The 24,953-nt window shown below is 35.4% G+C and overlaps 1 protein-coding gene across 3 annotated transcripts in view; it reads right to left on the reverse strand.

The window, feature by feature from the left end:
- The window catches only part of CNGB3 (cyclic nucleotide gated channel beta 3), a 68,430-nt gene that overhangs the window by 3,038 nt on the left and 40,439 nt on the right, over positions 1–24,953 (reverse strand). For all 3 annotated transcript variants that reach the window (XM_026841643.1, XM_026841642.1, XM_026841641.1), the window contains 8 exons: positions 24,212–24,276; positions 20,215–20,337; positions 12,747–12,888; positions 10,637–10,796; positions 10,088–10,185; positions 8,979–9,062; positions 6,698–6,816; positions 2,007–2,153 (listed from right to left, as the gene is read on the reverse strand). In XM_026841643.1, coding sequence (XP_026697444.1) covers positions 2,007–2,153; positions 6,698–6,816; positions 8,979–9,062; positions 10,088–10,185; positions 10,637–10,796; positions 12,747–12,888; positions 20,215–20,337; positions 24,212–24,276 — 938 coding nt within the window. The remainder of the gene's footprint in view (positions 1–2,006; positions 2,154–6,697; positions 6,817–8,978; positions 9,063–10,087; positions 10,186–10,636; positions 10,797–12,746; positions 12,889–20,214; positions 20,338–24,211; positions 24,277–24,953) is intronic.

Here is a 24,953-nt window from a genome sequence, read left to right on the forward strand (position 1 = left end):
GGCAGACTAGATTTTCACACCCTTCTGTAGCTGTACTGATTTGCAGCCATAATGACAAGAAGTGAGAATGAACAATGAGAATAAAGATTAAATGACACTTCCGAGGTAGATGAAACCAGTGAAAAGCCGAGGGTTCCCATGCTTTCCATTTCTATTAGATTACTGTCAGTTTTCAAGGCAACTTTTCTATTCTTGCAAAAGCACTGACAGGGCTTTTTATGAACAAGGACTACACTTGCAGTCTGAAGTACAGTAAATCCCATAATACTATCATTCTCTCCACTGTCTTTGGGAATTTCAGAAGTGAAGATTTTACTTTTTTAAAAAAAATTATTGTCATAAATTTAAAAAACACACTTCAGCTTGCATGTGTTTATTATGTGAAGACAGTGACTATCAGGCAGGTGATAATAGAAGAAATTTTTTGCTTGAATAAATCCTTTGAGTTTATCTCAAGGAGCCCTTTAAAGGGGTGGGATGGCCAGTGCAATTCCACAGAAAACTCCAATGTAGACCTTCCAGGGCAGAGCAACTGATAACTTGATTCCAAAACTAAACATAACTGCAGTCTTTATCAAAACAGTGCACAATTCTGTTGGTGCCTAGTTGCCTAATTTTTCTAGAGACATAGCTCTCATAGAGACCCATAATTCCTACATAGAGCACAAGAGTTTTGGAAGAATTAGTGAATGCCCAGACAGGTGAGCAGAGTACATGGTGTTCAGCACAGGTCAGATAGTGCATATCTTTAAGATTAAACAGGGTATCCTGTAACTAGTCTGATATCTAGAGAGGGCTTTGACCTCAAATGGGAGTGCAGATATGAGGATGATCAAACTTCTGCTGTTGAGAAAGGCTATCTGGAGGAAGAAGAGTTTAATGGCTTGGCAGGATATCATTAGGATCGGCAAGAAAGCAGAAGGTAGCGTGGTACAGAGAGACAGAAACAACAAGTAATGATGGTTGTACAACTATTTAGAAAGAAGCTGGAGAAAAATCAAGTAGGATAAATGCTGGAGACCATCAGTGAGTGGGCTTGTTCCACCTCTCTACCTGTTGATGCTGGTTGTGAATATTGGGCAATGAGCTCATTCTGTGTCTAGGTTCCTTGTTCCTCAGAGATGTGATGATTCTCAAGATACTGTCATTTGACAACCAGGGCTGATGTAACATGTTGAATGAAGCCATCTGCTAGCACTTCCATTAAACAAAATGTCACTATAGTGCTAAGTTTAGTCTTTGGTGGAATTTCAAGTCTGGAAGCAACCTTCCAACCTTTCATAGCGATTCAAAGCAACAGCTGAGAACAATGAGTGCTGAAGTATACTAATAATGACAAAATGTTTCAAATATTTTGACCTTTTATAAGATAGCAAGATACTAATTTAGTCACAATTTTATGACAAAATCTGTCAATATTTTGCCCTTTCAAAGCTGGGGAAATGGTGATCCTAGCAAGCTACAGCCAAAGCAAGATGAAAAGCAGGTTCGGTTTGAAATCCCATATCAGAATCCTTTCGAAAAAAATGCACACCCCTCTAGTCTGTGTATTTCCATCTTTGGCCTTACTTTAAACATATTCCTAACTACTGCTTAATATTTTGGAAATGCATACAAGTCTGTGGGTGCATTAGAGAGCTACCTCTGTAGAATTAATTGTTGGATCTTTGAAAACCTACTCCTTAACTGACATCTGTCCTGCAGTTTCTTTCTTGATTATGTAAGGAGTCCTGATATGTATCTTTATCTCCTATTTGTTTTGTTACCTTAAATACAAAGGAGAAAGCAACTACATTCAAGACTACATTCTACTTACCACGTTTCTACAAGCCTTGGAATCCCTTCCAAGACCATGACTTTCACTAGTACAACCAGGCAAATCTGACCTCTAAATACAAATGTGTTTACATCTGCACTCTTCTAAGAAAGGAAAGCAAATCTGTCTAGATGTCACAACTGTCCATTATGCAGCAAAAAAATGTGATTTAAAAACTATTAGGACATACTTTGCTTTCTTCATGAGAAGTTTTTCTGAGTCAGGGTAGTGCACCAAGATTTCATTGAGTGTTTTCTTGTCCAGAATGAAAAGGTTGGCAAAACCATGAGCCACCACATTGGCAGTCCTTCGATTTCCTCCACCTGAAGCTAATAGGCTGAAATGAAAATAAACATCATCAGTCATATCATCACTTGCCCTAGTGAGGAATTTCTTTACTGGCGATTCTCCATTAAAGTCATCATAAAGCTCACTTACATACCCAACTGTTCTATCTGATATTCTGCAACGGCCCTTTTGAAATACCTTCTTGCCTCGGGAAGGCAAATTGTCACTACTGGCCAGGCATATGTAGATGATAAGGACTGTGAAAAGTCTTGGTAGATAGAGACATTTCTCCCAGGAGACACCCACTGCAAGGACTGCATTTGTTTTAGTCCTCATGTGAACTTGGCATTTCCTCAATTTTATTGTTGAAAATTATTTATATCAGAAATAGAGCTGCACAAATCCATTATTATTGAAAGTTATTTACAGTTATTACAATGATTGAATGATTCTCCAAGATTTTAAAATTTTCTGAGTGTATAATTTCTGTGGCACTCTGGTTTTCAGTTTTCTCACATACCACATCTCACATTTGAATGTTGGCAAGTTGAATGATATGGATTAGGAAGGTCTTTCAGGCTGACAGTTACAAATGTGTCTGCCAGAAGAAAGAAGGGTGTTTTGTAAGGCATTAGACCAGTTTAGCAAGCAGCAGTTGGCCATAGAAAGGATATCGAGATAAAAATTAGATGTTTTAGAAAAAAAAATTAAATGTTCATCTTGCATTAAGCAAATGAAACAAAGTGACTTCACTTCTCAGCTGTGGTGGTAAGCAGAAGTTGCATTTTGCTCTTACTACTAAAATAGCTTTATGACTATATTCAAGGAGATCTACCCTAAAATTTGTCCCTTAAATATTTCCCGGTGAGTTAATATTTTTAGAGAATATTTAGTAATCTCTAAATTTAAAAGTTATTAATAAAGGGTAGTATGTACTCCATAGAACCTGAATTAATACTTATCTAAAATATTAATTAAGGATATATAAATACTTTTAAATTATTAATTATATTATTAGAACATATTTATAAATATTATATTGTACAGATAATATATTTGATTTATGAAGTATAGTATGAGACCTGCAACTGTGTGTACAGGGCTATTTTTACACACATACCCCCACCCACAACTACACACACAGTTTTTCTGCAACCCAAGAGAGCAATCAACATATGAACTCAAGCTGAAAATGCAGTATATCCTCTCCTTTTTAAACAGTTCTGTACAATTCCTCAGAAAGAATAAAATTATTTGCACAATAAGAAAAGCAACTAAAAAAATTGCAAACAGCTTTTGACTTCCAATGAATCAGTTCTCAATAAGTCATTGAACAATAATTTTCAGGCTTTCCTAACAGAAAGCTCATTTTATTGAGGCAGACTCGGACTAAAGAGATCAGCCTTTTCATTACGGTGATGATGTGAGGTGAATTTTACAAGTAAGGCAGTCCTTGCTCAAGAAGAATAATCTTTGACTAAGGACAGCTTTATGGACTTGAATCTATTTTGGCTAGTGTGCTGAGAGGGAGTTGATAGACCAAATTTTTTAAAATAACTACATTTGCCTTGCAATGGTTCTTGGTAATGTAATATCTACATTAATAGAGAAATTTGCTTTTTTCACCTTACATTTATTTCTCCAGTTGTTTGCCTGAAATGATGTAATATTAGTATGAAATGATAACTTTTGAATTCTTATGCTAGCAAATTTAATTTCAAGGTATAAAGTTATCAAAATGATAACTTGTTTTTTTGTTTGGTTTTGTGTTTTTTGTTTTTTTTTTTTTTTTTTTTTTTTTGTAGCTGATCTCTGTAGGAAGCTGCTGTTCATTGATCCAGGGAATAGCGTGCATGTCAGGTGAACGTGCAGGGTTGTGTCAGCTCAGCTCAGCACCTATGTGCATATGGAGAGAACTGGTGAGTCAGGAACGGGAAATAGGTCTGGACCCTGCTTCGGAGCAGGATGTCAAGCAGCAAAGGGCAGAGCTCCCTGAAAAGCAGAGCTGCCACTTCATGGGGAATCCTGGGCCAAAGTGGAAAATGAAATCTTTCACAAAGCTAAATACTCCATGTAGTTTTGATTTTTTTTTCATAAAAGTTAGTTACAAAGCAGCTGAAAGGTTAAACCTAAGACCAGACATTTAGAGATTTTTCTTTCAAAAATTTGTATATAATTTATATATAATGGTGATTTTTTTTTTTTAATTTGTAATTTATATATAATGGATAAATGTTTTAATTTTTTCAGAATTACCATTTTCTGATAGCAAATACTTCAGGAAATATCAGTAAACAGATGAATGAGGACATCTGTCTTAAAGTGTAAATTTCTCTGGGCTAATGAAGTGTTGTGTTATAGCTGAATTTCTCTCTTTCTCAATTATCTGTGCAGACAGGCTCTCATTAAAGCGCCAATCTGTTTGCCTCTGATTCTGAGATTATTTTGCTTCCCCAAACTGATATTATCTATACAGGAAAGTAATAACGAGAGTAAGATGTTAATTGGAAGACAACTCGATTACTTAATCTGTTTCTATAATAATTTTCAAGGGTGAAATTGGCAAAGGACTTGTCTGAGCATTAATCGTGCATTTGCCTTCTAATATAATTCAGGGAAATTTTAAAAAATAAACATTTTTTTGTTTCTTCAACTTCTTTGCCTTCAGACTTTTTAATCATTTACATGCATTTACATGAACAGAGTAAGATTAAATAACAAGTGTCTTATAAATCATGTAAACCACTTTGAATGAAGCTGACCTATTTCTATAAACAAATATTGAATCAGAAATCAGAAGAAAATCAATCTGGTATCAGGTGATAACTATGCTATGAATACTGAGGGGAAAAATTGGATGTGCTAAATGAAGGTATTTTTCATCTGTTAAAGAGTATTTTTTTCATTTGCTTTCACTATATGGTATTCAGAAGACCTTGACAAAACTTATAAAGAAAGGCACTATACAAACTCATTATTTTTTAACACCTTGTCACAAGGAAGAGGATAAATCTCTACTGCTACTCTTAGTGCTTCATGTCCTTTCCTTTCTTCAATTTTGGAGATGCCTGCCAGTTACTGTGTCTTTTCTCCTCGAGTTTATCCACTGCCTGACATTTATATGCAAATTACATGTGTCTGAATGGGTATGCTGCCTCAGTAGGTGAATGATGAATAAAACAAGACTACAGGCATAGGATTATAACATTGCTGATGGTTTCACTGGTCATATTGGAAATTATGTAAAGAGTAACACATGGATCTTTAAAGGCCATTGAGTATTTCTCACATGGAAACAAGTTCTCACCTGTATTAGATCAACAGTTTGAAAATCCCTTCCTTGTTTTAAAACCAAACATTATTGTTTCTCAGTCTAAAAAATAAAGTCCTTGCTCCAAATACAAGACTAATAAATAATTGAAAACTGTGTGTGTGTTACATATCTGGGCTGCTGTAGCTTTTTCTTTTATATTTTAATTATTCAGCCCTTACTGAAAAACAGTGCATTTTCAGCCTTTCCACATAATTTACAATACACCATTTTGGTTTAGGCTTTGCTCAGGTATTATATTGTCACAAAGAGAAACACCTTTCAAGTAACCTTCTCTCAAAGAGCTGATATAATTTCACTTTCCCACTCAATGAAAAAGTCTGTATCTATGGGATACATCAGGTGTTTTCCACTTGAGGTCTAAGCAAGCTCTGTATGAACATCACTGAATAAACAGGAATGTTTTCCCTACTACAAAGGGAGACACAAGTAGAAGATAACTGTAAACCTGGCACAGAGCTGATTGCTGCTTTTCAAAAGGCAGATTAAAGCTACTAGCAAGAGGATTAACAATAACAGGAAGGCAGCTGGAAGAAATCAAGGATCCAGTTTATCACATGCAGCAGCACATGTATTTTACTTTTCCTGAGGCCAACCTCAGCAGGAGCTGCAGTGCCTAAAATCCATCACTTGGATGGCTAATTGGGGAACATGGCACAGAAGAGTTAATGAATTTTGCATAGCAACTGCATGAGAATGTAAAAAAATGTTTGTAGCCACCAGAGAAAAATTTTCTCCTCAAGATAAACTCAGCCAAAAATCTAGTCTGTCAGCCTTTTTCTTGTGTATGCTCTTAAACAAATATATTTTCGAACTTAGATGCCTGATTTGTGGCAACTTAATCCCTACTTCAGCTCCTAAAATGAACTCATTTTATTTGCTATTTTATATTTTTATCTCTTTTGTTGGAAATTAATAATAACGTTTACTATCTGCTGTGTAAGGGCAGCTAGTTTTACTATAGAGGCAATAAAATGTCTTGCTCTCTTGCAGACCTTGGAACAGGAGGGTGTGTGAAATCTTAAATGCTGAAGTAGAAATTTGTCTGTATATTCCTGTGTACATTGTCCAAAACACTGGTCTCAGATGCTTCACATATAGATTTTTCTTCATGTACCTGCATCTCCTTGCGCAGTGTCCTCTTGGTTGATCCTACCTACTTTCCAGCCCTCATGGCAGCTGTTATGCTTACCACAGAGAAGTCAAACCATTGATTATTTGACCAGTTCTAAAGAAAGTGTTAAAAATAGGAATGAATCTACCTGATCTCCCCAAATACGGCTCCTGCTCTTAGTGTAACCAGGACTTTTGTACCATCAGGGCCTCCAAGGACTTGAACTTCACCTTGTTTGATGATGTACATCTCTCTGCCAATCTCTCCCTGAGCACACAAACACATAAAGTTCCCTTGTGTTAGCAGGGCAGTGTTTTCTTGTTAGAATAATCCGACAGACTCTTCCTTAAATCTCTTTCCACTCTCTCATAAACAGGTTTACCAGCATTATAGGGAAAAAAATGTTTGCAGTACTTTTCCTAGCACTGAGCTCAAATGCAGGAATTGATTTTGGTGGTTCTGATTGTGATGTGGGGCCATATTTGAACAGGAGTAAGACCATATAGGTCAACTTGGAAAAAGAAGACTAGATAATCAGGATTGTAATAGTCATTTCCATCAACTGTTCTGGGGGGAACTAAAGTCCTTCAGCATTATAAATGCAAAAAATGCAAAAAAGCCTATGCTTCATGGTCTAAAAAGCTTCAGTTTTTACACTATTACTTGTAATCATCACTTACCTATCTTAAAATAAAAATAAACAGTAATTCAAAACTTTGTCAACTTTTATGTAATCATTGAATGGTTTAAGAGATTGTCGGTTTGTTTATTATCCTCTACATGATCTAATATGATTTAAAGGTGTGACATCAGTATATACAATAAATCAGTATATACAATAAAAAGCACAAATAAGCATAAAAAAAAGCATAAAAAGCATATATAATGCACGTCACAACCATGATCATAACAGGTCCTCACAACATCTCAGTGAGGCAGGCAAATAACGATTTTTCCACTTGTGCAGCTGGAGTAACTGAGGCAAAGCAGCAACTCCATTTTAAAAGTGAAAAGGCAACAGAAACAAATCCAGGACTGAAACCACTTCCTACCTCTTCACTTGGTCCTCCAAACCTGCATGCAGTCTCTCCTCGGTAAAATACGATGAGACCAACATATGTCTAAGGAGGAGGTGGTTCCAACAGAGCTTTATTCCCTACTACGTGTTAAAGCATTAATAGGGTTACTATGGTTGTTGGCCACATAGTAGATCTATACAAGCCTTTTAGCTCTGAATCAAGCTGTAATAAATTGGTACTTCAAGCTGTAATAAATTGGTACTTCAATATCTCATAATCCATTCTTATTGAGAAAGTTTTGCATCTGGCTATAGGATCAAGTCCTTGAATCTGTTACTGTCATTTATTATGTCTGTTGTAGTAGAGTCCCTACTAGAGGGATAGATACTAGAGTACTGTTGTACTAGAGTCCCTGTTGTAGTAGAGTGTACAAACAAACACACCAAACTACTCTTCTGCCTTTCCTAGCCAACAGTAATTCTGGGATTGATCTTTGAAGGGACACACCTGATCCTTTGGTGCATTCACAAATGTTTAACTTCCTACATGGTGGAGTCAGTGGGACTAACTCAGCATTCAGGAAGAGGATCATATGCTTAACTCTTGGAGGGAGCAGGACATTAGTGAACATGCTGGACCAGAACTGCTAAAGACAAGTAAAGGGGTTCTGATGGTCACTCTGGGTGTGGCATGAACTGTGGGTCACTTGCCAGAACAGTAACAGTACTGATACTTCATCCTCTGCTACGCTTTCATTACATCCTACCCTGCCCATGAGTATGCTTCCATGCCTTCTGAAAAGAGATTTGAGCTTACTTGGTCAGAAGCTGAGCCATCCACCTGTTACTGTAGGGCCATGTTTGAGCCAAAATGCTAAGAGAAGATAGATGCTTTTCTAAGGGGACAGTGTGACAGCATTCAGCTGGAAGTCAGGAGATGGTTCAGGGCTGTGAGTGAAGGTAGAGCAAGATCAAATCCTGCTGTAAGGAGCAGTATGGAATGCAGTGTATTTTCTACATTCTTGGATAATTTCACTTAAGAGTTTCTGAGTACACAAATGAAGCACATACAAAGCATCAGAGATTGAGATCTGTAGTCTAGGTTTGTATGTATAGATGTATAAAAAAATAATCTTTGTATCATTAGATAAGCCATATTTACATTAAATACTTTCCCATGTTACTATAATTTTATGTTTGATGATGTTAAGTAATAAAATCCATATTGTCTTGTTCCAGGTTGAAATTTGAGAGCACATTTGTTATTATTACACAGATTACCATAATTACTTTGATGGTATTTAATTCACACAGGATTAACTTTATTTAAAGGACACTGTTGACCGATATCTGAACTCTTTTTCTAAAATACATACTATAATTATTATTTGAAAGAGACAACACTGCTCACCTTTTTGCAGACAAAGTCACCAGGTAAATATACAATGGATTTCAGCCTTAACAGCATGTCATATATCATCTGGGTATCGCACCCCTGTTAAAATAATTAGAATGGTTTTCTCTATTAATTCAGTAGCACAAGTGACTATTAGTGCTTACACTGGGCAGCAAAACTCAACAGTACATGAATGATCTAGGGTTTCATAAGTGGAATGGAAACTCAAAACGTTGAATCAGCTTTTAGAGAAGAGAAAAGACTGAAATGTTTGTCATTTTAAATACTTATAGAGTGCTCTTTGGGTTGAACATCTCTTCTGCAAAGTAAGATTCTGTACATCAGAAATGCTATGGAAGCTCAGTTAGTGCTATGTTCAGAGCTTTATGGTCTTTTATGTGAATATTTTTTACTTATCTAGGGGAAAAAGCCCAGATAGTGTCAAGTGTTGTTATGAATGTATGAATTCCACATCTTCAGCAAATGTGGCAGAAACTGTGCAAGCTATGTAATGTTTATAAAGAGATATGTAATTACCCTAACAAACAAATTAGTGTTAAGCTTACTGTATTTCAACATTGCTTCTAAAAATGCAGTGTCTCTTCATTTTGGTGTCAGAAATCCAGTCTTAAGTACTACATGTAAATTGTATCTATGGAAAGCTATCATGATAATAAAGAGAAGGCTACTTTGCACAACAGTTCCTAAAAAGTAGCATTCACTACATCAAAGTTATGTTTCCAGAAGACATAGCATATGTGATCTCTCAGGCAGACTTAGGCAATATACAGCAAGGTGGGCTGTATTAAAAATTACGTTCCACATCTGATTCTTGAGATTAGTTATACTCTGAAATCACTTACAATCTGACCATGACATCAGCTTTAGTATGTTGATATAACAGGACTATGTCTTAATCTCATTTGTTTTTCTTATATCTACTTTGACACAAAAAATTTAAATCCAGGCACTTGGCTTTGTCCTGACATGTCTCCATTAACAGATTTCTTTGAGTTATTTTGCCTTGCATATTAACAGATTCTTAAGTGTTGCAAGATGCACAAAACAAGGTTTCTGTTTCAAGAATGCCACACATTTCTGCATTCTTCTGCAAAACTACTTGCTTTGAATAAGTCAACTTTATTGACAATGGCAAAGTTCACATCAATTGCAATGGCTAATTGCATTTTTGTTGGCATCTGCTCCAGTAATTCTGATTCGTCTGTAAAAGAAAAAAAGAAAATCAAACTCTACTAGTTAGAAAATATAAAACATAAAAGAATGTCTATAAAAATGGACACTTACAGAAAAATGCATAATTTAATGGAGCTATTCTAGCATTCATGAGTTCAAATGAGAAAACTGCTAACATGCTTTTACTAAGATATTGTCTTTTAAGTTACATATCTTGTCTGAAGTTATAGCTACAATACTGTAGCTATAACTACTGTAGCTATAACTATACTGTAGCTATAACTACTGTATAACTACTGTAGCTATGTATAAATAATAGAATCTGTGAAGTAGTAAGCATCATATTGCTTTGGAGTTTCTTCTTTTCTAAAGTACATTGAATGCAATTCAGAAAAGAAATGTGAATTTCACCCTATATGTGTATCTGTACAACCACTCTCACTTGGAGCTGCTACGTAACTGGAATTGGAAAGCCTTACCCAGCATTCCTTGAGAGTCCCATGTGTATTCATACCACTTTCGAACACGATTTTGGACCGCTTTTGGAATAGAGTAAGTGTTCATATAGGAGACAGTGTTGTCCATAGAGGAACGGTAATAGGTCTGTCCTGCTGTTGCTGCTCCAATAACATCTCTCATCTGCAAATATCAGTTGTTGTTACTACACATTTCAATAAAAATAGTCTTGATTTGAATATCTTGTCAACAACATATAAAAAGAATAAAACACTTTTTTTTTCAAAATCACTGATTAATAATACATTCATCTGCATGTTTTGAATAGGTGCTTCATCCGTTTTTTTCAGGAGCAGTACAGGTTTAGTCTAATTGTGTTGGAAAGTGTATATGATTTTAAAGGGATCATTTTTGGATTTTTATTCTTCTGTTTCATATTTTTACGCATGGATGAAAATTATAGATGATGCTTCACTTAAAATTCCATAATAAAACTACTTCGCATTTGGTGTGCAATATGAGTCAGAATTGAAGCAAACTGGGCTAAATTTCTCTAATAACATCAACTGGCACCACTAGAATTAAGATCCTACCACTATTTAAATAGTTAAGAGAATCTAGATCATGCTCTAAAAACGCACTTTGAGCTGAAAGGTGACCTTGAAGTTTTTACTGCAGGAACATCATTTAACACACCAACACAAATGTAATTTAGTTTTTAGAAAGTGGATGAGTTAATGTTCATAGGTATTCCTTCTTCGGAAGCCTAACTATATAGTCAAGTTTTTAGTAGAATGGTTTCATATTGCAGTGGCCAAGGATTCATGTGCTGGTGGGCTGAGTTCTCCTCTTTATTATAGAGATGTAATTGATTGCTGTAGCAATAACAATTTTTAGGCCAGTGTGCTAAATCAGGAATAACTCAGTAATTTTAAGAGCTCTTTATAAATTATAACAAACTGCTATGAAGTTGTCTGTGTGTTAAAAATTAAGGTTTGAGTCTGCAAGTGACTCTACCGGTTACAAAAACTAATCTGCAGAATCTGTGTGGTACTGTCATTGACAGTTACATCAATTTAGGAAAAAAATATAATTTTGTAAACTCTGAAGTTTAATCCAATATACTTGAAATCAATAGTTCTCTAGAAGAAATATTTTATATTAGATACTTGTTTTATTTTTGGTAATTCTTGTTTGTGGATGAATTTTAAATCCTATAGGCAGTAGTCTGTTTCATGATGGTTGTCTCTTGTACTTCTAAACAGCAAGAGACATTTGCAATTTTGAACTGTTTTGTTGAACTTTTTGAATCCTGTATTCAAAATAAAAATTAAATTTCACTTTTCATCTTTATTTTTTTCATAATAATTCTTCCAATAGCAGACATGTACAAATCAAAAAGTCGGGAATGATTTCTACAGGAATCCAATAAGACACAGTATTATATAGGAACCATGGCATTTGTTTTTCTGTAGGCAAGGTACTTTAAAACCTAGGGATCTAAAGCCCAAGTTTAATAGTTACAAGCCAGAATCATTTCAGTGTTATTCATTTGCAAAGTGATTTGATTTGCTGTGCTATGGGCTTTTGTTTTTTTTTTCCCCTCCTGTCAGATGAGAGTGAAGACATATAGAAAATAATTAATTTTCAGGTTAACAAATGTGTTGTGATTTATAGAAAAAAGCAGAATTCCAGTCTGACAAAAATGGGATTTCCATTAACAGCATTCTATTGGCAGTAGTACCGAGCGTGACATTAAATAATTTGTACATATTGATATTATATCTACAATTATAATTTTTATATCAGACTTAACAACATAATGTGAATGTTAAGGAACTTTCTCACTGGCTGTGAGAAAGAAAAAAGGAATTATTCATACTTTGAAGAATCATCCATGTCCTGCAGAGTCTTGGCTTTATATCACCTTGTGTGCAAAAGGGCTACAAAACTGGGAACTGATTAACACATGTATTTGTCAGAAGAGTAAGTAAAGATGACAGTTAAATAGAGGGACATTCAGATGGAAGCTAAGCTTTTTCCCAGAACTAAACTCCATTAAATTTAATATATAATCATTACAGTAATTTGAACATATGTAGTTATTGATTTATTTTTTTTTTTTTTATTTACCTGACCAATTAAGCTGGAGAAGACAAAGACACCCAGGAAAAAATTCAGCAGTTGAAAAACTATCTCAAACAGAGTTTGTGGTTCTGGAAGCCCACCAATTGTGATTAAAGTACGAACCGCCCAGTAGTAACACCTCAGATACCTGTGAATACAGACAGCATTTTTGTTATTGACTGTAGGCAGTAATGTGGTGGAAGGTAAGAGTATACCTACCTGAGCTGGGCCTTTCTTTGATGCTTTTCAGTCCAAAAGATCTTCAGTATTTTTTTATAAAGAGTTCTGATTTTACAAATGATAGAGTTATGTAAATCACATTATTCTGCATGTTCTTACTGACAGCAAAATAAGAATATGTGGGAAATGCAGCGGTTGCTTACTCTTCTTCAGTAACTCTATGCAGCATTACAGAAAACTTCTGTAACAAATCGCCAAGGTGGCCGGTACAGTGTTAGAATACTGCTAGTGAAGATCCCATGCTGTTACAAACAGTGTAAAAGTGTTAGAGACTCCCCAGAGTTTATCTGTAGCATACTAGATGCTCATACATCTGAAAGTCTCTTCCAGGGCTTCACTGGATGACACCAGTGTGAAGCCTTATGGTGGACACAACAAATGCAGTGTTGGTCTTCTCATGTCCATTCATATTCCTACCCCTTTAACCACATTGGTCTTCCTCCTACTCTGCTTCTGAGCACCCTTCATTGGCTCTGCCTCCTGGGTTAAGTCAAGCAGAAGCTACATACTTCCACAAGCTGTGTCTTAAACCAGCTTCTCCGAACACTTCACTTGTTCAACACTGAAAGGCTGACCCCTCCACTAACTTCTCCTGGTGACTGGCCTCCACTACTATTTTTGTCACCTTAACAAATACTTTCTTGCCTTCTTCACTACTTTCCCTCATGCATGGGAAGAGCTTTCCATCAATGACTACAAAACCACCTTGTTAATGCCCTTCAAGACTTTTCACAGAAAACTTTTGATCTAGAAACCAAATATAGCAGTGAGCAATGGTCAGTCACTAAGACTCTGCTTCAACATATGGCTTATATTGATGCCTTCACAGTATCTGTCAGCTGTCTGTCACTTCTCATATCTGAAGTGTGAGATTTTTGGATAAAGATTTTTTGCTCTGTTTATACAGCCCTCTTTGTACTGCCTTGTGCACGAGAGAGCCTGTTGCATTCAAGCAGTGTATTTCCATTAGTATGATAACAGAAATTTATGAAAACAACAAAGGACCTGGAGAGAATTAATTTTTTGTTTATTATTTTGTCAGGATAGTCATACTATTTTTTTTTTTTTTAAATATATATATATATATATTTTATATATATATATATATATATATATATATATTGCTTTTGGATCTCTTAGATTCTGTTTTAAAATTCATTCAAGAACATGGCATCGCTAGCAGTAGAGCAACATCCCCCATACTGTGCAGCGGGGATTAATTAGTTCAAATAATTGTCATGAATATGCTATAATTTCCTGCTTTTCTTAGCTAACAAGTAATTGGTTTAGGAATATCTTTTAAAGCCTCATATTAATTGGAATTTGACTTCCTAAATCTCTGTACAATCATACTTCAGCTTCACTAATGATTAGGAGTTGAAGTTCGTTTTCCTTAAATGTACAATGAGATTTTCTATTATTTTCTCTATGCCTATTACAGAATCACAGAATCATCTAGGTTGGAAAAGACCTTGCAGATCCTCCAGTCCAACCATTAACCTAACACTGACAGTTCCCAACTACACCAGATCCCTCAGCGCTATGTCAACCCGACTCTTAAACACCTCCAGGGATGGGGACTCCACCACCTCGCTGGGCAGCCCATTCCAACACCTAACAGCCCATTCTGTAAAGAAATGCTTCCTAATATCCAGTCTAAACCTTCCCTGGTGCAACTTGAGGCCATGATATTGCTTCTGAAGCAATGAATATTCCTTCTATTTGTTGAATTTTATTGAGTTTGAAAGAATAATTAAAAAGAAAAAACCCACACAGCAGAAATACTTTTGGAGATGTTTGTTTTGAAATGGATAGTCTTTCATGCACCTTCTCATGGTTACCCTGAATCTGGGGCTCTCTGACCTGCTTGCAGATTTGAGATGTACGTTTTAATTTGTTGGCCTTCACTTTTAAATTCCTTTCTTACTAACATATGAACTCCAATCCTATTAATAAATGTTCTATGTAACAATACAACTGGAGAGCCAGTTTTGTGCAAATATGAGAAAAACAAACTCAATAGCCACAAATTCCAATGAGGAGTTTTATTTAAATCACTCAGAAGTGTTTCCAAGTCTTTCACCTAAAATGCCAGGCTTTACCAAGCATTTCCTTTTCATTACAAAGTCACTTTTTTCTTGGTTGTAGATTAATGAAATGCAATAACAATGATGACTTTTACCATAGTTTTCTAGTTTTAGATTTCAACAGCCAGAACTGGCTGTTTTCATTCTGAGTCCTTAAATCAAAAAATTCATTGCATATCTGACATCATATAATTTTTCCTTGTTAGGAGTGCAAAATTATGGCACTATAATATTTTCACGGGTTAAAAAAAAGAAAAAAATCACCTATGCTTGTTTCCAGCAAAATATGCATGTGGCAGCTTTCTTTTAGACTTCTGTAGCATGAATAAATAGTAAGAAAAAACCCTCAGATCTGTTTTGAAAGAATTGCAGATTTCAGCATAAAATGATGTCTTTAGCTTGTCTGAGCTATAAATATAAAGCATATAAATATAAAGCATATTAATATCATATTCGTTTGCCATAAGTGAGCTGTAGTGCTTGAAACATGTATAATTTGTTAATATAAAAGTAAAGAAATTAACATTACTTCTGTGCTAGTGACTACAAGAAACAAAAGTAATTAACCAACTCCCTCACACCCAATGGTCTTGGATGCCAAAATTGTGAAGTCCACCATGATGGACAATATAATCTTCATTCTGGAAATGTCTACAAAGAATTAAAGCAGCTCCTCAAAGGAATTTAGGGGTCACATTCTTCTTTGCAGTGTTGTATATACAATATGTGAGTTGTTTTTTTTTTCAGATCGGCCCACCCCTTTCTGAAGATGTAGTTAATACAGGTATGCGTCTATAATTTTACTTCAGAAGAAACTTTCTACTGACAAAGTCACAGGGTATTCACTATCTCTTAGGCACTGGTTTTATATTTTCTCCACTTATTCTTTTTATTGTTTTTATTTTAATGAAATGAAAATGAAATGAAAGTTAAACAGTTGAAATATAAAGCAGCTTTTTTTTTTTTTTTTTTTTCCCCCTAAGAAGGAGAGAAATGAGATTGTAAATTTTGTTTAAGGAAAGCCAGAAAAAACAGATTCCTATTTCAACAGTATTAGCAGTTCTACTTCCTATAGCTAGTGTCTGGAAACCATCACTGCTCACCATACAGCTTACTAGCCTGCTATAAAATTGCTGTTGAAGCAAACAACATGAGACAAGAAAGGGATTTTCTCTCTGCACAACATAAAGAGCATGTTTATCCTTCAGGCAATCGAGCTACTAGATTTTTCCCTACAATAAGTCCAAGGTATGAAAACATTCAGAAACACTGCAAATAGGATACCTTGTAATACTATGCCAATAGAAATATCTTTTTCATAAAAGTCCATTTCAGAATACACTCAACTTCTTACATGGTTTTGATTAATACAGGTAAATCATATTTTTGTGCATGTGGCTATCAGATTTTAAGGCGGTATTCACACATTCATTTCAGCCCAGGGGAGCATTATTTCAGGGCTATCACATTTGACCCCTCTCAGACTACAACCAGGTTGTGTTTAAGCAGAGTAAAGTGGCTTGTATAAACTGATACTCTAATGACCTCCTTCTTGAAACCTCTTTTTCTTGAGTGACTAATAAGTCATGTGACTGTGGTTATGATGATCTCAGACAGAATGGTACAAAATGCAAAGCCTTTACCTAAAAAGTACAGCCTCAAGAAGCAGGTCTGAAAGCATTAGGTCTGACATACTTATGAGCTGGGCTGTGCATTCGCACATTGTCCGGAGACACTGTACAGAAACTGCTTCTGTACAGCAAGTGTGACACTTCAGACCTATTGCAAGTGCAGTGTGTAGCTGATACCCCCGAAACACCTTATAAACTATGTCAGTCTTACAGTGCATTAGGCAATGCATATCAGAGTTGTTCTAGACATGTACAGTGACCATCTTCTGGGACTTACAGATATCTGCTAAATCTGTGCCCAGAGCAGGAAGGCAGCAAGCTACAGAGAAACATAATCAGGTTGCAAATAGATGTCTTGATTAGTAAATATGCTGGAGAATTTTGCAGACTACTTGTGGGTGCCTTGAAAACAGCAGAAGAAATATACCATAAGAGAAATGGAATGATTTGTTTTGCTTAAGTATAGCACTAACCTGGGAGGTTTGCATAAGAATTTCAGATCTTTAGTTTTAGTTTCCCCGATGGACTGTGATGAAAGAGGCAAGTACTTCCATGGGACAATTCAGAACAATTACATTACATTCCTGCCTTGAATCCTTTTCTAGAGGATTTGTCCATTTTCTTGAGGAATTAGAGACCAATCTCTTAGGTGGTTAAATTAGATTGCAAATAAACACATATAGTTAAAATTGTTCACTTAGCTGTAATTAAGACATCTTTTCAATATCTTGCTGTCATGGTTACATAGGCTCTACACTATGGTGTTGCAACAGGGATGCTATCCTGCATTAGGAGAGACCGAGGTATATCTGCTCATGAGTGCCATTTTAATGCTGGGAACATCTTTTGTGGCTAATTGGGGTGTGTTGCAGGGGGATAAAGTTGACTGCCTTTTGCACCTCAGGTCAAAGGCTTTGATTGAAGGCTGCCATGCAAAAGGGTTCAAGTCTTCTTGGACTGGTAAGTAACACTTTAGAGTCTGGACATGATCTGGAAAAGAATACAGCTAGCAGAAATGTGCAAACAAAGCTACTCTGATAATTTTGCTTGTGGTTTGAGTGCTGTGTACAGCTGTTAGTTAAAAATTGAAGTTCACTAGTTAGTATGCCTGCTCAGGAACCTATATATAATCAAACTGATAAGAGAAACAGTTGTCTTTATATTATTCTTAGCCTGGAAAGGAAAAGAAATGATCCTAGAAGTGTTGACATTTTTAAGAACTGGTTTTGGCCAAAACTAACAAGGTTTTATGGACACAGCAGGGATTCTACATAAAACATTCATGCCACTAAATCAGTACCAGATCATTTTCTTTGGGTCAGTGTAATCTGAGACCACTAGAATTTTGATTTATTTTTTTTTTTTTTTTTTTTTTTTTTTAATTAGTGAAGAAGCTATGTTTGTCTTCTTTCTGAATGTGTTCCCATTCTGTGTGCGACCAATGGCATATTTTGCTTCAATTGTTTGCAACTCTACTGTGTGAAAGGAAATTACATCTGCACTGTTGTGCCATAATATACAATGCAGATCTTGTCACTTTTTCTGACGGATTTTTCCCTGATTGTTCTTAATTCCTGCTTTCCAATAAAGTGAATATACATAAAAGTATCTTGTCTGATATGTTTAAATTCACACTGCATCTCCAATAATAACACGACTCTGTCAAAAATCCCAAAAAATTCGGCAATCAGACATTATGTCATGCCTGATTCTCTAAAGCAATGACGATCCCATACAGAAGGCATTTGCTGTTAGTGGGATACTTTATGAAATGCAGCTCAACATGGGATACTCTTTGGGGTCCCAAGTACATGGGACCATATAATCCAGTATTGAGTTAGATACAGGCAAAAGAATAAAAAGCCATACATTTACCAACCAATGTCAAAATGAAGTAGATTGATGGCTTAATGAAGTTTACATGGATATATTCTAATATGCATTTTTTTCAGTACCTTGGTTTAATGCGGACTTTGAATTATCAGTTTATTATTATTATTTATTAAAAATTCTGCCCTAAATCCCGTTTGTTTTCAGTGTGATGTCATTTGATAAACATTTTTGTCTCCTCATGGAAAAGGTATCACAAAACATTAAAAAACCTGACCATTGCCTCTAGGCACAACATCATTGTCTGTGATCAATCTAACAAATAATTTCTACCAATTGTTTCCCTGTGAGAAATGTAAAATATTCTCGTCTATGAAAAATAGGAAGACTTTCTTGCCTGTTCTCTAGGCTGTTCTGAAGAAGCATTAAAAACCTGAAGGCTGAGTAAGTGGTCTACTTTTAGAGTTTTCAGGTTGCTCAGTCTTAGTTACTTTATTTTTTCAATTATGAGGCAAGTATTCTCAAGAATAACATTAACAAAAATAGCTATAATGGAAATTAATTCTGCATTTTTCTTGTCAGATTTCTGGAAGCCTTGATCCTGTGAACAAATATCTGTGTATAAACTTACATAAGTGGTCCCACTGAGCTCCATGACCCTGCTTGCACATGTCTGACTGCAGTACTAAATCTGTGCATTTTAGTGGAAACTTCAGCCAATGCCATTTTTTTAAACAGAAACCCCTAATTATAAAAAAAAAAATCAATGCTGCTTTACAAAAAGTGTGTTTTAATCTCAAAGGCTACTTGCTTACCCTTCAAGGCAGGGACTTCACACTAAACTCATGAAGTGACAAAATTACGAGCAACAGGAGCACGTCTCCAAGAGAAATGTGAAAAATTGTTTAAAGGGTAGTTTATAACAGCAGTAGTATAGTGTATGTGGTTTTTTAAAGAAAGTAATTAATGACAAATTGAGCTTCTGTGGCTTTAACTATATTATGGCCTTTGAAAGAAATGAATGTTCATACATCAGAAACTACTAGATATGTTTTCATATAACTATACACAAAATATATTATGACTTTGCTATTTTCTCTTAATGAATGTCCCTTACTTGATACCCAGACTAGTACTGTCACAAGGAGTTTGTGGAAAAGAGTGCCATTATTCAGTCCTTCCCACTAGAGACACTCTACCACGTGTTTAATCATGACCTTCTGAAAAGATCAGAGAAAGTGAGTGGATTTTTTCAGACCAATCACCATGGCATTTAGGACCAAAATGTTACATTTTAAAGACAAAATGCTATGTAGCAGAAAAAAAAACCCTGTGCCTGATTCCTCTGAGGCATTGTTCTGCAATCCTTCTAACAGTTCCCATGTGTGTATGTAATCAGTAAATTTAATTTATGACCCTTGTTGCTTTCTAAATGTTTAATTAAGTTAGTGCTTAGCACTGACTCATAAACCTATAAAAGCTGAAAGTGGTAAACTGATTATTCACTGCACCTGCCCACCAAATATGTTAGTAATGAAAGCTGCTAATCAGCAGTCACGGTGCTAAAAGATTGCTATCCAAGCAGTAAAGTAAGGGCATATTCTGTAATCAAAGGCATGGGAAAAGGAGAGGGATTCAGGAAGGAGCAAAATCAACAAAAATCTCTTGCAAGAGAAAAGGACTTACATGTTTCCTTTGCCATTGTATACCCATCTAGTGCTGCCAAGTCCTTCATAGTCTGAAGCCCAATAATACAGGCATGCATTAATGTGCAAGATAAACAGCAAGTATCCAGTTGTTCGAATGACCCTATAAAAGTCAACAGATTCCTGTAAAACAGCTTACATTTTTCCTTCATTTTAATATGGAACCCATTGCTTTTTTTGATCAGCAATGTTTATGTTAAGCATTCACTAAGTAGGTCCCAACCTGTATTGATTCAGTGAAAGAATAGCTGGCACTTACCTGTCTCTCACGTTTGTCCAAGGTCAAGTAAATATCTTTCCTAGAATATTTGACACAGAGTAATTTTTAATTTATGGTTTCCTGTGAACTTTATAATCCACTTCTTTAACTGGCTAAGAATATTTACAGAAATTTGAAGCTATATTAATGAGGCTAAAGGGTACAAATGAACATGTTTGCCAAAGTATTCAAGATAGGCTCTAAACTTGTGAACTAAAGCCAAGAAATGTCTGAGGTCAGAAATGAACTGCTTTACAAGAGCTGTGCTAGGAAGCCTGCTAAATAGTATGATTTACTGGCTATAGCAGGGGTTATATCATTTCTAATCCCAGTTCTTATGCTTATGGCCAGTTCTCTGAAGAATGCCAGTGATGAACTACTTAAGCACCAAGCAGCTTTCTGTTTAATACAATAATGATCTCATTGCATATCCTCTGACCACGGAGGTCAAAAGAAAAATCTGGATTTAGCTCTCCATTCAAATATTCATACAAACAAGGGATAAATAAATAGGAAAAGTACAGGACTTTCCTAAACAGTGAGGCTGGTACATAATGAGTTCATCTGGTACAGCTAGAATGCAATGCAGTTTGCAGTGCACAGTGACTGAATGTGTGGTTTTATGAAAATTTAGTAAGATCCACTTACCCACTTTAGTTTATCCACTAAGTTGGATAAACTAAGATAAACTAAGGTAATGGCAGATAATATCTCTGTGGTTGCTTCTGTATTATGCACTTTTTTGCTGGTTCTTCAGGTGCCATTGCATGCCCTCCTTCGCCTCTCCATGCCATTGAGCAATCTACCTACATGTACTTTTCTTGTTTAGGATGTTGGCAAATGAATGCCACTTCTATTTAAACATTGATGTGCTTCCAGGACAGTATTTTTGGGTTGCAAGCTATTGAGAACAGATAGCCGATGTGATCTATACCGATTGCATCAATATAACGCAATATTGACCATGCTGGGTCTTGTGCCCAAGTCTGAATCTATGCAAGTGGACTCCTGAGGTCTGAGTAAAGGTTCTGGAAGCCTTTGCTACAATATGTATTATTATAGTTCTCTAAGCACATGTTGAATCTACTGCAATGGGTAGATAAGATGTAGTGACTTTTGCTAGCTCTATTCCTACATATTCAAGCCAACGAGTTTGAGGAGAAAATCCACCCAGGCACATACACTTTCTGTGTAGAAGTGTAGTTTGACATTATACAGTTAACTGGTGCCTTATCACTCAAATGGTGACCATACCAAGATCTCAGATCAAAACAACATTGCTACATTCAAATAAAATGCAGTAGTTTGCATAAATAACCTTATATATATATATACATATATATATATATTAGCTCCCATTTGTACTTTTCCTCTGTATAACTACCTCTCTTTATTTGCCCTTTTCTTAACCTTATGCCTTCTAGTAAGCCAGTTGAAAGATATTTGCCATATAAATGTTTTTATCAATGAGCACCTCAGAAACTGAGAGTCAGTGTCTTCTGAAGTATGTTTTAAAGCATTGTATCAGGTCATGGCATGATGTATTTAATAGGTGTTTTTACAAATACAAAATATAACAATTTGGTAACACAGTATGCAGATATTTGTTTTCTACCACAAACCTTAGCAATGCACTGATGGGAAAGTCTATAGATAATAAAACATCAATACTGTTAACCCTATATATGCTGAGCAATACATGTGTTTTACCATTACTTTTCTGCACATCTTCAGTGGAATTTTAAATTGCATTTTAGTTACAAAGAGTGCTCTATTTTACACATTTCAAGTTCCTGTCCTCTTAACAGTATGAAGGAGAAAATTATTTCACTTGGTGATAATTACATTCTGTAATTTATATTCTGCAACTGATTTAATATTAGAAAATATAAGTAGGCCTGTCACCAGGAAGCAAAGACACAAGCGGCAACATACAGTTGTGGCACTCAACCAATACCAAGTTACAAAACTCTAAAAAAGGCAGAATAGCTTTGTAGAGTAGCTGGCTCTATCTTTCCAGCTATTTTGTACATTTTACAGGACCAGGGAGGTCTTGCTGTGTGTGTCTTAGCCTTTCTAAATGAACACCTTCCTTGTTTTTTGATACACGAATCAACACCACATCCTTCAAAGTTAGACTAGTTTGAAGGTATGCACATCCCATTCTCAACTTAGACTTTAAACAACCATTTCCCATTCCATACTTTTATATACTGTGTATATCTGTCCCTTGTAAAACTACTTATTTGGGTGAAAATGGGTTTGCTAATTTGTTCCCATTTCCTTTAAATCCATATACACACAACGTTATTGTTACATGTGAACTAATTACTTAATTCAAAACCATCTATATTAAAAATATATATCTCCCAGTACTAATGTAAATATTATAGGAGATTAAAAAAGTCACTGAATTGTGACTCCAGTGCAAAGAATGTAATATGGAAACCAATAAATTAATTTTAAAAGTCCTCAACATTAGAAAAAGTTAAAAAGTATAAACAAGACAGATGAAAACCCATTCTTTTTAATAAGATTGGAGAAGATAAGAGAGATGATAATTTAGAAACTGACAAGGAATGTGTTCATCTTGTGGAAATTCAGAGAAGCCTTCTCTTGTACCAACAAGAATTTTAAAAAAGAAAGTAAAAAACCCAAATAAATCACAAAAGGCTCTTCAGTAAGTGAGAGGCTAACATAATAAGCTTTCTGGAGGTCAGCATCTCAAAAATACTTTACCAGAACTTTGAAACTTCTAAGTTTTGTTTTATTTCACAGATACATGAAAATGTGAAAGAGAAGGAGTTTCAACGTCCTTTTCAAATTTAGTTTCTAAATCTCATAAAATATCTCAGTTGCAATGTATAAGTACCAAGACTACCTTTTAATTACAATAATCTCTGATGTGGAATAAGATGGTAAACAAGTGCAGCAGCAGCACACAGGAAAAATAAAAGACCCAAAACTGGGACAGGGAAAAAAAAAATCTGTCAGTTTAGGAACCGAACAAGATAAGCTAGGGATGATGACATTGACAGTAGATGACAATAATGGTGACAGAGTAGATGGGTTCCTTGGGTCTTAGCAGCATCACTGACAGCTGAGGGGGCTATGAAACTTGCCATAACCATGTCTATGGACAGCTTGATTTGGATTCAGAATTCTTCCTGTCAGGGCAGAAGGTGAGAACATAGTGCAGCAGACAACAGTTATAATCACTATTTGAGATCTGTGGTGAATTGATTCTCATTCCAAGTTTAGTCAATGCAGTGGAGGATCAAGTTTCTGTATATGCCAGGTCCATGGTGAGTGCATATTTGAAGAAAAAAGTTGAAATAGGCTTAAGCTCATAACTCTTATTAAGTACAAATAAACAGCTACTGAGGATTTGGCATTCCTAGTAGCAACCTAAAGAAACTGTTCTCTAGCTCTTTCACTAAAGAAACTTCTTTCTGATACTCTGGTCCATTACATTTTGGCAGAAGCCTCAGTTCGGTGAACATTTTGCCTGAATGGGGCCAGCTGAACAGAGCTACACTTCATACATGAGTCATTTACGTTTATTATTTTAATGATTAAAATAAAGGCAGCTATTTTAAAAAATCTTAAATTGAACAGTTAAAGATGTATCATATTCTACCCAGTGCCTCACATGAAATCAAATGAAATGCCTTCTGTGCCAAGCTTGGCATGCTACAAGAGTTTAATAAACACATACCTGTAGATGTATGCTTTGTCCAGAATAGCTTCCAAACGATCATTAAACTCAAAGAATGTGTTATGCTGAATGGAAAACAAATGAAAGTAATCCAATAACTATTCTTCACCACATGTCTTTTCATAATAGTACTGACATTAGTTTGCATACACATTTTGAAAATGGATTTTTTCAGTAGTCTGAGTTTCTGTAAACATTTCACTAAAAGGTGAAATGAAAAACAAAAATGAAAACTGAGTTAAACATTGTTTTGGGTGTTGAGTCCCATTAATCTGATTATAGAAATAGTCTTGCTGTTCAGGTCAGACTACTGCAGATGAATGATTTCTCTTCCTCAAACATATACAATTGCTTGGGTAAATTTATCAGAGTGAATGACATGTATAAAAATCCCTTCTTTCTCTTTCTGAAGTTCCAATAATTCTTCAGTAAGTGATCATATGTATCAACCGCCATATGCTAGACAATATGCCATGTAGTATCAGTTGCTGCTGTATCAAATTCTTCCTGTTAATTATCTATAGTTTACCTTTAGTGATAGCCCTTTATATTCGCATGTAGCTTTTTACTTTGTTTTTGTTCAGTACACATCTCTTTGCCTAATATGAGGTACTCTTTAACTTTTCATTCTTTCATATTTTTTTCATTTCTGACTTAGGGAATTTTGAAGTTTTGTTGAAAACTGAATTGAAGAACACCCTTATTTTATTCTCAGAGTTCTTTTCTATCCCCCCAGCTTTAA

The sequence above is a fragment of the Athene cunicularia genome (assembly GCF_003259725.1).
Source record: "Athene cunicularia isolate RWA chromosome 2 unlocalized genomic scaffold, athCun1 chr2_part1, whole genome shotgun sequence".
NCBI lineage: Eukaryota > Metazoa > Chordata > Aves > Strigiformes > Strigidae > Athene > Athene cunicularia.